At 44.2% G+C, this 13,289-nt stretch overlaps 1 protein-coding gene across 1 annotated transcript; it reads right to left on the reverse strand.

Moving 5' to 3' along the window:
• Nucleotides 1-10,417: 10,417 nt before the first annotated feature.
• Nucleotides 10,418-12,892, reverse strand: Tspyl5 (TSPY like 5). Its single transcript, XM_032914259.1, has one exon. It carries the CDS (start codon nt 12,836-12,838, stop codon nt 11,606-11,608), a length of 1,233 nt encoding a protein of 410 aa, XP_032770150.1. The 5' UTR covers nt 12,839-12,892; the 3' UTR covers nt 10,418-11,605.
• Nucleotides 12,893-13,289: the final 397 nt, after the last annotated feature.

Genomic DNA, 13,289 nt, shown 5'->3' on the forward strand with positions numbered 1-13,289 from the left:
CACAAGCATCACTAAAGCCCATCACACACACAGTATGTTTCCAAAATTTTCCATTTGCTTGCCTGCTCCATTTCATTTTTCCTGCTTGGTTTCTGTTATGCTGTGAGAGTGACTGGTGCCCCTAAGTTGTTTTGCCTGAGGCTTTTTCTTAACCACCCCTACCCCAGCCTTTAATTCATTTGTAGTAGGTTCATTCTTCTCCTTCATTCCATTCACGTGGTCTTAATCATAGTTCTACTGCTGTGAAGAGGCACCATGACCAAGGCAACTCATAAAATAAAGGATTTCACTGGAGGCTGGCTTACAGTTTCAGAGGTTCAGTCCATTATCATTATGGCAGGATGCATAGCAACATGCATGCAGGCATGGTGCTGGAGAAGTACTTGAGAGCTACACCCTGATCCACAGCAGTCAGAGAGAGAGAGAGAGAGAGAGAGAGAGAGAGAGAGAGAGAGAGAGAACGTGGCATGTGTTTTTGAAACCTCAAAGTCCATACTTCTTACTCTTTCTAATTCTTTGAAATATTGTCACTCCCTGGTGACTAAGCATTCAAGATTAGGAGTCTACTGGGGCCATTTTTAATTAAACTACCACACATGTGTTGAATCATTTCTATGTAATGAATACCTACTGCGTCTGAACTATGAAAATGGAAAAATGTTTTTACTTATTATTTTCTGTGACCTTCCACCTCAAAATCTCTGGTAAGGGCAGACAGGTCAATAGCTAAGTACAATAAATGGAAGTAGAGCAAAAGCACTGGAAATTCAAAAAGGAGAATTAATTCAAATTTGAAAGATTAAAAACAACAGCACAGAACAAGGGTACTTTAGCCATATGTGAAATTGTTTTCTTGTTTAGTAAACAAAGTATACAGATGAGTGTGTCCAGAGGACCAGAAGAGAAGATGGGAGCAACAATTGATGGAAGCCAACAAAAGTTAGGGCCAAATGGGGTCCAGGTAAGCAACTGAAAGACAAATAAGTGTAAATAACCTTAAAATATGAAATAAAAATGCACGAGTCCATAAATCCTACTGAAGAAGAGAAAGAAAGCCTGCCCTACTTGGGGACACTGTGCGTGATTGTTACTTCAATGTCCTGACAGTTGGCTAAAATTCAGCATTTGGCATCACGTGTGTAGGAGGAACATTTCCTAAACAAGGGACAAGGGGACAGGCTTCTACATGCTAGACTGAAAACTCGAATACATATTAATAAAGGAAAAGATTAAGAAACCACTGCCCTTGCACTACCTGAGGACCCAGCTATACCTCTCTTAGGCATATACCCAAAAGATGCCCCAACATATAACAAAGACACATGCTCCACTATGTTCATAGCAGCCTTATTTATATTAGCCAGAAGCTGGAAAGAACCCAGATGCCTTTCAACAGAGGAATGGATACAGAAAATGTGGTACATCTACACAATGGAGTACTACTCCGCTATCAAAAACGATGACTTTATGAAATTCATAGACAAATGGATGGAACTGGAAAATATCATCCTGAGTGAGGTAACCCAATCACAGAAAGACACACATGGTGTGCACTCATTGATAAGTGGCTATTAGCCCAAATGCTTGAATTACCCTAGATGCACAGAACACATGAAACTCAAGAAGGATGACCAAAATGTGAATGCTTCACTCCTTCTTTAAAAGGGGAACAAGAAGACCCTTGGGAGGGAATAGGGAGGCAAAGTTTAGAACAGAGGCTGAAGGAACGCCCATTCAGAGCCTGCCTCACGTGTGGCCCATACATGTACAGCCACCAAACTAGATAAGATGGATGAAGCAAAGAAGTGCAGGCTGACAGGAACCGGATGTAGATCTCTCCTGAGAGACAAAGCCAGAATACGGCAAATACATAGGCGAATGCCAGCAGCAAGCCACTGAACTGAGAAGAGGACCCCTGTTGAAGGAATCAGAGAAAGGACTGAAAGAGCTTGAAGGGGCTCGAGACCCCATATGAACAACAACGCCAATCAACCAGAGCTTCCAGGGACTAAGCCACTACCCAAGGAATATACATGGACTGACCCTGGGCTCCAACCTCATAGGTAGCAATGAATATCCTAGTAAGAGCACCAGTAGAAGGGGAAGCCCTTGGTCCTGCCAAGACTAAACCCCCAGTGTTGGGGGGAGGGTGGAAATGGGGGGAGGATGGGGAGGGGAACACCCATATAGAAGGGGAGTAGGAGGGGTTAGGGGGTTGTTGTCCTGGAAACCGGGAAAGGTAATAATAATCGAAATGTAAATAAGAAATACCCAATTTAATAAATATGGAGAAAAGAAAAGAAAAGAAAAAAGAAACCACTGTCCTGCAAAGCATGGGACTAACTTACCAGAGTAAATACTTGGAATGGCTGCTAATCCCCTGGGACAGGAGGTTTTAGGGAAGACTGAAAGGGGGAAGAGAGAGCTGGAGATGCCATCCTAACCTAGACTTACACTAGCACTGCAGCTGCAGTAACAGGATCCGCTGTCCCGGCATCTACTCTGGCGCAAGATCCCTACAGCCTCAGGTAGCATTTTTGCTGAAGGTGTTTCCTGGAATTTTCAGTTTGTAATAAATGCAACCAATCAAGAAAAAGGTTAAGTAACTCCCAGACAAACAAATGGTAAGAGAAATCAACAGTATAGGACTTCCCACAACATCTGTCCAACCTTCTCCAGAAAACCAGTCAGGAAGGGGGTTACACATAAGACAGTGGGGGAATTGCTTGCTGTTCAAAAGGGACCAGAGAAATATAACAGCTAAATGCAAGGCTACAAAATGATTTTTGCCCTTATTGTAAAATAACCTCAGAAATGGAGAAATTTAAAAACATAGTAGACATTGGCTAGGGTTAGGGACAATAATTTACTGCAGTCTGGTAACTATCCAAGATTATATAGCAAAGCATTCTTAATTATTTTCTGATAAGCATGCTGAGTATTTAGGGGCAAAGCATCAAGAAACTAATTTCCAAATGGTTTACAAAGTATACATATTTATAGAAAATAAATATGACAAAAGTTTTAAGTCACTGAATATAAGTGACTTAAAACATACTTAGGAATACATGACTTTAATAAATCTGGATTTTTACTTTGAAATGTGTGAAATGAAAAAAGCCAGGTCATATCATGGAGAGCTTACCGTAAGCACATTAGGATTCTGGGCCTTATTGTCAAAGAATTCGAACAAGCTACTGGCAGGATCAAGTCACATCCCAATAGTTCTAGATGTACTCATTACATTCATTCAACTAGCACTTATTGTCCAGCAAATAGTACACAAACCCTAAACTAGGTGCTGGGGGAGACACGCACTGAACACAAACAGATAAGCTGCAAAAGATGTAGCCCAGGAGAGACACTTCTTGTCTGAAACATAATTAGAAGCACTTGGAGGAAGGCGAGTGTGCCGTGCCTGCTGGGACTGTCTGACTCTCAATGTCAGCAAAGGCTTCTCAGAAGGAACGGACCAACAGGAGACGTAAAATTGCCTCTCAGCTCTGGCCTCTGCTTATTCCTTGTTGGTAAAAGTCTACTCCCGTGGAAGATGCCAGAAAGTTTAAACTTCCTTGAAGTGGTTCAGGCATATAAACATGCCCCAAAAATGTTCTAGTACAAAGAACCTTATTTGGGCGTCGTGAATTTCACTAAGGTCTTCTTGCTTTCTTCCCTGAATTAAAACAGAAGAAAAAAAAAATACGGAAAGAGGCCTCTCACTCCCCTTCCTCTTTATGCTCACAAGTGCAATTGGTGAGGGCTACTAGAGAAAAGACCAAGAGAAGGAAAGCAGAAATATAGACCAAAGCCTTAGTCTCACAGTGTCCCTGGCATGAACCTGTAACCCCAGACCACTAGATAATTTGTTATGTAAACAAATAATTCTCCTTTTTCCAAGTCAGTCATGTTCAGCTTTTAATATTTAAAGCCAAAAGCCTCACCTCTATCCGAAAATACAGCGCTAAGACATTTAAAGAAAGTCTTATCTTCTTCTGTGGATCAAATCAGTTTTTCTTCTGACAGCTTCAGTGGTTTGCATGCTGACATTTGGATGATAAAACATTAGCTAACATTCTAGGAAGAGATTAAACATAGACCCTGTGCCAAGGAATATCTAGATTCGGAGAGCCAGACATTCGCACTAGGTTACGCCATCCATGGATATATATATGGGCAGTCTCCAATCAGAAAACAGAAATCTGACCTCTCATAATACTGACTTTGTTAATTTGGGTCACCAGCTTTATGAGTCTTTTAATGAGATAGTTATTATTGTGCAGACCATGGAAATGATCGTTCTTTTTTAAGCTGCGAGTAGTCGCACAGAAGGACGAGCTGGGCAATCTGGAGCAGAGAAGCAGAGCTAGCACAAGGCTGGAGTCAGGAAAATGGGAGTCTGCAGAAGTGAATTGTGAGCCTCAATAGTTAAAGATTCCAAAGGCAAAACTGAGCATGCTAAGGCCAGAGAAAAACCATGGACTGATAGCTGGTGTTCTCTATTTTCTGCTGCCTGGACACTTGAGGGAAATGGCTCCATGCTGGGGGTAGCTCTCCACGGCTGAGGATATGTGGGTAAGAGTGTAGAACAGATGAATTTAGCAAGGCATTTCCAGGACTGATTCTAAAATGTAACCTTAGATCCGTTCCACAGAAAGCTAGGCTAGAGGAGGACTCCAAAGGCTAATTTGGTAGGTGTCTTAGTGAGGGTTTTACTGCTGTGAACAGACACCATGACCAAGGCAACTCTTATAAGGACAATATTCAATTGGGGCTGGCTTACAGGGTCAGAGGTTCAGTCCGTTATCATGGCAGGAAGCATAGCAGGATCTAGGCAGGCATGGTACTGAAGGAGCTGAGAGGTCTACATCTTCATCCAAAGGAAAACAGGAACAGCCTTGGGCAGCTAGGAGGGAGGTGGGTCTCAAAGCCCGTTTCCACATTGACACACCTCCTCCAACAAGTCCACACCCCCTCCAAATAATGTCACTCCCTGGGCCACGTATATTTAAACCACTACAGTGGGGATTTTTGTAGCATGGCCATTTATTTTCCTGTCCTTCCTCATAGCATAGCATAAACCTACCACATACCAAAAATAATGGGTTAAGAAATCAGAAGAGAAGCTAGGAATGGTGGCTCACGCCTGTAAACCCAGGACTCAGAAGGCTAAGACTGGAGGATAACCTTGAGTTAAAAACTAACTTTGATTAGGCTAAAGAGTCAGACCCTACCAGAGAGGAGAGAGAGAGAGAGAGAGAGAGAGAGAGAGAGAGAGAGAGAGAGAGAGAGAGAGAGAGAGACAGAGAGAGAGACAGAGAGAGAGAGACAGAGAGAGAGACAGAGAGAGACAGAGAGAGAGAGAGAGAGAGAGAGAGAGAGAGAGAGAGAGAGAGAGAGAGAGAGAGAGAGAGAGAGTGCAATGAAGGAGGGGGTAAGAGAAAGATCAAAAGGGGAATTTTGTAATAATACTTGAAGCTGAAAGAGTCTAAGGGACACTTTGTATGAGTAGAATCCAGACAAGGTCCTCACACACCAAACTGTGAAAGGCCTGAGATGTAGAAGGCCCATTAGCCCTTTCCTTAACACATTGATCTAAAACACTTGACAGCCTTATGCAGAAAAAAAGGGGGGGAGAGGGGTGAAGGGGCAGAACTCACAGTCCTAGGTAAAAGCAAGAAAAGACTGAGGTCTGGGGGCAGAAGAACTGGGAGATGTATTTACTTACAACTGTGTCTCTAAGGTTCATATACAGGCGGCACAGGGGTGGGGGGTGAGTTTGCATTTTCCTTAAGTGCAAACTTGGTCTTCATAGTGACAATATTAAGAGGGCAGGACCTTTAAGAGGTGGGGTCTGGCAGTGTATCATGAACTCTTGATAATCTTGGGAAGGAACTGAGATTGTTCCTTGCTCTCTATTTTATCATGTAATTTCTCTCTCATCTATCTCCCACCATGACGTCAGCTGCCATAATGGGACGCAGACAGGAGGGGCTGCACCAAAGCCTCCAAAACCATAAGCAACAAACCTTTCTCTTATAAAAGTATCTGGCCTCGAGTGTTCCACTATAGTAACAGAGAATTGATCAATAGAATGTTTTCAGTGGGCCAGCTGGAAAATACAGGCTCTGCACCTGTTCAGGAACATAAGCCTAATTAGATGGGACCCAGATGCAGTGCCATGAGCATTCTGTGTAAATTCTAATTGTAGGCCCCTGCCTGAAAAAACAAGCAGTTGCCTATTCATTCTACACTATACATATTGGCCAATAGAAAAAAAATGAGATATTTGCCTGCTGGCGTACTCATAATAACAAGAAAAGGAACTAATCTGGATATACATCAACAGATGAGTGGATAATGAAAATTTGGTACAAATACACAGTGGAATTTTATTCAACCATAAAGAAAACTGAAATTTGCAGAAAAATAGATGAATCCGAAAAGTATATTATGCCGGGTAATTCAGACTCAGAAAAACAGAACATACCAAGTTCCTTTTTACATGGATCCTAGTTCGTATTCTGTGTGCATAGCGATGGCTGAAAATACGAATAAAACCTAAAAATATCAAGATAGGAGAGCATCAGATAAAAAGAGGTGCTGAAGGGACCAAGAGAATAGATGAGGCATCAAGAGGAAAAGAGAATGAGGGACTTACTAGAGAATGAGAGCGACAGTGGTGGGGATGGTGATACTGGAGGAGAATCCAATACAACCCTCATTTTTAAAATATTTAAAGAAAAACTCTGGGTTTTAATTACAGCTGATGAGATGGCTCAGATGGGGAGGACACCTGCCATCAAGCCTGACAACCTGAGTTTAATCCCTAAGACACAGATGGTGAAAGGAGAGACCCAATTCTGACAAGTTTGACAGTTCTGGCCCCACACCTGGGTATGCCCACACCCTTGCATACACACACAATAAGCAAATGTGTTTTTTAATTACTTGAAAATATTCAAGTATAGGAAATCTGCATAAAGATTCTCATTCTCCACTTCTCTTTGGAGACATAGCTGCAGGAGGCCTTCATTTTCTTAAGTAAACAGTCAGCTGGGGCCCCAGAGTTGTTGCCCCTAACCTACACAGCCTGCACAACGTCCGGGAGCCCAAGCACCAGCTTCTCATTTCATGGGGTCTCTAAGCATCAGGCTGGGTTTGTCATCCTTATACTAGAAAATATTTTTGTTCCCAAATCTGTCTCTATAAATAGTTGAAAGTGAATGAGAACATATTCTGGTAATTGACCTACTTTTAAGACCTGTAAGAATGAGTGTGGATTTTTCAACCAGACTACATTTAATGCTAGGATATGACCCGAATGATTTTCTAAGCTTTCTTTTTATCCTATTTCCTTGTAACATGCCTCATAAAAGTATGTTCAGGATTAAGCTAAACCCCAGAAGGTTACTATAAAAGTACCTGGTACATGATAAAAAGCCTTGGATGCTATGCAAGGCAAGTGCATTGTCCAATGGTGTCAACTAGACAATGTTCTACCATCCCCACATTCACACAGAAGACCTAATTCCCAGCACCTCAGACTAGTCAGACACTATTTATTTTAAATGGAAGTTAAAGTCACTGGGGTGGACCACAGTTATGTATGGCTTGCTTCCTAGGAAGTTGTGACATAAAACATACCAGAAACAAAGGCCATGTGAACACACAAAGAAATCTATCTGTAGCCAAGGAAAGATGCGGTCAGAAGAAACCCTGGTAACCCTTAATCTTGAGCATCTGCCTTTCAGAACGGAAGGATTACTTTCTTTAGCTTTGTAGCCTCTTGTCTGTGGTACTTTGTGCAGAAGGGAAACTAATGTGGATGGACATATGAAACAGTCAGCATGCCTAATACATTAATACCCACAATTATTTGTTCATTCAACACTGCGACACCTACTATGCTCCAAACACTGCCTGTTCATGTACGCAGCATCTTTACCTCCATATAAGTTTATTTCTTTATCACATTTTTATTTATTGTATAGGGATGGGCACAACGTGGCATGCATGTGAAAATCAGAGGACAACTTGCAGGAGTTGGTTCTCTGCTTCACCTATGTGGGTCCCATGGATCAAACTCAGTTCCTTAGGCTTAGCAAGAGCCTTTTTCTAGGGAACCACCATGCCATCCCTTAATGTCACTTTCTTGTCAGTTAAAAACCAAGCTCTTTTTCTTTCTAATCATTTTCTGTGGCGTTTGGTCATCGCTGAGGGTGTGAAAGAAGCAGCATCGGAGAGCCTAACTCTGAAGACACTATGTTGAGTTAGCTGGAAAGTCTTTGGGAGTTACTTCTGACTGGGTCACTCTCTTTCCTCACTCTGACTTAGATGGTCTTTGTATAGAGCTAAGAGGGATATCTTTTAAATCTCCCTGTTAATTCTAACATGCAAACACTGTTGAACACTATTACTCTAATTTGAATGGACACAAAAATTTTTTCTCAGTTTTTTTTATTAGTTCTCTGAAGGGCCTCTAGGGTCACCTCAGTTGCAACTCAAAGTGTAGTACATATGTCACCAGCAATTAATCACCTGGAAGCTTGTTACAGAGCTCTGGTTCTGCCTACTAAATCAAAATCCACTTAACAGGATTCTCCACATAATTCGAATTCATTACGAGATGTTAGAAATACTGAATTCCCATGAGAAGAGCCTGGAAATCCATTATAAACCAGACTCATTGCTTCCTGTATAGCCACACAAAATTTCAGGCTCTGTGAAAGGTCTGAGGAACAGGATTTAAGTATCTGTGTGTAACTGGTCAGGCAAAGCCTTGGGATCTGCTCACTTAGGCAGTCCTCACTTCTGCTCAGCTCCTGCCTCATTACTCTCCAATTATTACTTTTAATATGAAACAGAATGGTGACACAAGAACTTTTTTATTTTTTCCATTGTACATGCACACTTGCAAGTATTTATGCCACTTAGGAACAGAGAAAGAATCACATTATTGCCAGGATATCAAATTATCAACTACAATAGCTACTGAAAAGATCACGTTGTATTTGATTATTTTCACAGAACACAGCAACCCTAACAGTCCATACAAATAAATCTCCATGTTACATGGGAGAAAAGGGCCTCAAGTGCCTTACATCAGGGTCACAGGCAGATTTACAACAGAATGGTTTCTTCTGTTGTAGCTGTGGTGGAGAGTGGAATATCTCAACACTCTTTGAGTTCACTAATTGTGAAAACTCATTTATGAATTCCCACTTCTGGAAAAATCATCAATTCACACAAAATTGACAAAATTGATCATCACTGTGATCATAAGAGTACACACCCACCCCGATGCCTCAGTCTCCTAAACTACTGTCTGGCTGCACTGAGATGCTCCCTTGGGCTTTCACTAAAAATGCAGGAGGAAGAAGAGCTAAGGTGACATTTGGTTGCTCATTGAGTCTAGGTAGGAGGCACACAGGGTCCAGGGACCACTGTCTTCACTCCTAGTTTGGAAATTTACATAATAAAGAGCAAAAGCAAACTTATACAGCTGTTTTCCTCATTAGGCAAAAATACAAAGAGTGATAAGATTTTACTTAGAGGCCAAACACACAGCATTTAGCACAATCTTACATACACTGGGATGCACCTCCTACCCAATATAGTAACTTTACTTTAGGTTTGTTTCTGTAATTACAAAAAAAAAAAAAAAAATCCAGTAGTGATGATGAAGACGGCCCAGAACTCTGAATCCATCCTTTCCCAGACACCTTGCTTACCAACAACCCCTTTAACTCTCCCTTCTCGACCCTGAGTAAGGCCTCTTCTGTCACATTTATCACTGAGAGATAGGACCACTATTTCTACAGCTTCAGAAGGCATTTCTATCAAGTTTTTACTGACCCACTCAATGCCAGGTTCATACCTATCTTGCCCTGATTCCCTTGCCTATTACCTCCTTACCACTGAGTCAAGGACCCCCTCACAGAGGTTAGAATGAAGTCTTCCATACTTCCATACAAAATGGGGACTGGCTTACAGAGTTCTAATTTCCAGAGAAGGTAAGTCAGGACACAGGCAAACCTTGGTAGAGAGGGTCCAGCTCAGCCTGCACACTAACCAGAAATATCTAGAACAGGTTCTGCCTGTCCTGTCCCCAGGAACACCTTGGGATTCTCCCACAGTGAGTACATTTGGGCTAAGAAACAAAGACAGCAAGGAACTACTAGTGGAAAAGCTGGGGGCTGGGGACCCCAGTGGCATAAGCTATCAAATGAGACAAAAGAAGTCCCTAGGTCTTAAAATGGACAGACAGAAGACACAGCAAGAGACCACAACACTGTTGCTTTAGGGTTTCTAACTCTAGCAGAGGCATACAACTTTAGAATTACAGAACAAGCCCAGGATCCAGGACCTATGTCGTCTGACCAGAGTCTCTGGAGGCCTTCTGTTGTTTTTTTTTTTTTTTTTTTTTTTTGGTGGGGGGTGTTGTTCTTTTGGTTTATTTTATCCTATCTCAACCTATTACATGGGTGTGCAAAGGAAGCCCCTTTCTGCCTCCCTGGCTATAGGTAGAAAAGCCTGGTTGATGACTTTTTTGTCTGAGCTGTGATACTATTTTAAAAGGACAGGTGGGAGAGGTTCATAAGGAGAGCAGGGAAGTCCAGAGATAGGTTGACAGGGAAGGGGACTAAGTTACATGGAGGTATGAAGTAAACACAGGCATAGAAATGAAAAATCTGTCCTCATCAGCATCCCTTCTTGTCCCTTCTAAGCAAGGGATAAGGAATAAGGGAAATGACATAGATACCCGGTTGATAAAGGTGTGGCCCAAAGCCTTACCCTTCTCAGGGCTCACAACATGATAGCAATAAGCATATGTTCACAAATAGCAGGCTGCCCGCCAGTCTCACAACCAGTAGGTTTCCTAAAGTCTGGGGAGGGTAGGCTTGTAGCCCATGCACTGAGAAGATGCCTGGGTCCGTAGGCAGTTCTTGAGGTCTTTAATTGGAGCCAATAGCATTGACCTAGCCAAAAGTCAATGGACTGACTGCAACCAGGCACGACCAGACTTGATGAAGGTTCACTAGAGGACTGTCTCCAAGGCAAGAGGAGACATACCATGTGAACAAAACATACTCCTGTTTGCCCTTGTCCTCATCCACACCCAGTAGGTTTGCTGGACCCTAGGCTGAAACTGGAAATAAAGTAGGAAGAACCTTGGTTGATGACTCCAGACCCACAGAATAAAAGCACTGGCTTCATTTTGTGATAGCAATGGACAATCTTGCCATTGGTAACGTGTGACCGGCCATGAAGTAGCATAGCTGAGTATCCATCTGGACAATGACTCATTAATGTCCACATAAAAGACAGTGGGAAGGGCCAGCGCTAAGAACAGGGACTGGATAGAGTAGAGAAAAACTGCCATACATCAGAAGTGATGGGTGCACAAGCAGTGAGTGTCAAACACGTAACACTGTTGTGACACGGTGAGGCCATGGGGAAGCAAAGATTACCACAAATGTCACATTCTTGAAGATAAGTCCAAAGTGGCTACCGTGTACATAAGACGGTATGAATAGAAGGCAGACAACCAAACCCACGTGGTCAGTCTAAAGGGTCCAGCAGTAGTAGGAAGATCTCTGCGGGATCAGTTGGGCTGCCTCACTGCCGGCTTGGGGCTCTCCGCTGGCTGTTTTGCTGGACCTGGTGGTCTTTCTTCCTTTCCTTTCTCTCCATGGGCTTCTTCACTGATCAGGTAGTACTGTAGAGGATTGGGCCACAGGTCCTCGTTGATTATCTCGACAATCTTGTCAGACTCAATAGAGCTGTGGTTTGAAAACCACCCAAAGAAGCTACCGTTGTTTTCTGGGTTTTCCTTGCTCAGGGACTGCAGATCGTGACCTGGGAGCCACTGGATTGGAGCTGAGCGAGACACCACTTGACCGGATGGACCACACCCATATTCCTTGATGAGCACCTTATTTTGAAAATAGGGGTTTCGGCCAAAGTAGAACTTGATTTTGTAGCCCAATCTGGCAAGGCCAAGCTCTTCCACCTCCAGTCTGTTCAAATAGCTCAATACCTCCTTATCTTTGGTATTCAGAAAAGAAGACAGCTGGGGATGGTTCTGAAAAGCTTGCCCCCAGAAGCCAGGGATGCTCTGGATGAGGAGATTCCTGCGCTCTAAGTGGTGAAGTCGCAACTGGCCAAACTTGCGGGAAAGCCTGAGATACGCTCTGTCAGCCTGTGCATTCATGGTCTCCAGCTTTAGCTGGACCGTCTCCAGGGTATCCATGCTGCCTACTATTGCAGGGGACCCTGACCCAGCATGCTTCTCTGTCACCTTTTTTTCCTCCCCCACTGGAGCAGCGGCGCATGGTCTCGCAGAACCCATCTTTGGCTTCCCACTGACTGTGGCCTGAGGGCCCCTCCCCGTGGCGCTCCGAGTGCCTGGGGCCTTCCTCCCGGGGACTCGCCGATTTCCAATGCGGGAACCTTGTCGCAGCTTCGCCAAGGCTCCCACGGTTCCCACGAAGCTGATGTCGCTGGTCAGACGCTCGGCGAGGGCTGTAGCCCTCTCCAGGCCCGGATCAGGGGCTGCAAGCCCGCACTCGCCCGCAGCCCGTGCCCGCAGCGCCAGGCCGCAGTCTAGCGGGAGGCCGCAGGCCTCCGCTTCCCCGGGCTCGGCTGGTTCCGTTCCTCCATGAGCAGTGCCATCCTGCACCTGATCGGCCGCGGCGTCCTCTCCTTGCGGCGGGCTCTGTGCTGGCTTTTCGTCGCGCCAGATGTCGTCCGCAGCGGCCGGGACCCGGGCTCTGGCCCGGCCTTTGCCCCGGCCTTTGGCGCGGGAAGACCTTCGACCCCTACTACGGCCGCTCATGGTGCCAGCGGACAAGGCTACAAGGCCGCTATCAGCCGGTGGGCTCTACGCAGCTGGCCTCTCCATGGCAACCGTGACGTCACCACGGCAGGACCCACTGAGCCCAGTGATTGGCTCCGCGCAGCGGCTGCGCACCAGCCCACCCTCTGATGCTGCAGCTCCTTGTCTTATTTTGTTGTTACAAAGTTAGTTTCCACCTGTGCTTGGCCTTGGTAGTGTTGCTGACTCATCTCCTACCACTGATAGCAAGAGGGTCCCCGGGGTTCATAAGACACAGCCATTGCTCTTAGTGACCTCGCGAAGGCACCCAGTACCAGTCTCCCTCAGTTTTCTAAATATTCTTCCTCTTCTGTGTTTTTCTGTGACATCTCTCGTAATTAATTGGTCATCGACATTTCTAATTATTCTACTGTAAGATTCCTCCCAGCAATTCAACTCTAGGGAGTGTAAA

The sequence above is a fragment of the Rattus rattus genome, chromosome 1 (genome assembly GCF_011064425.1).
Source record: "Rattus rattus isolate New Zealand chromosome 1, Rrattus_CSIRO_v1, whole genome shotgun sequence".
Classification (NCBI taxonomy): Eukaryota; Metazoa; Chordata; class Mammalia; order Rodentia; family Muridae; genus Rattus; species Rattus rattus.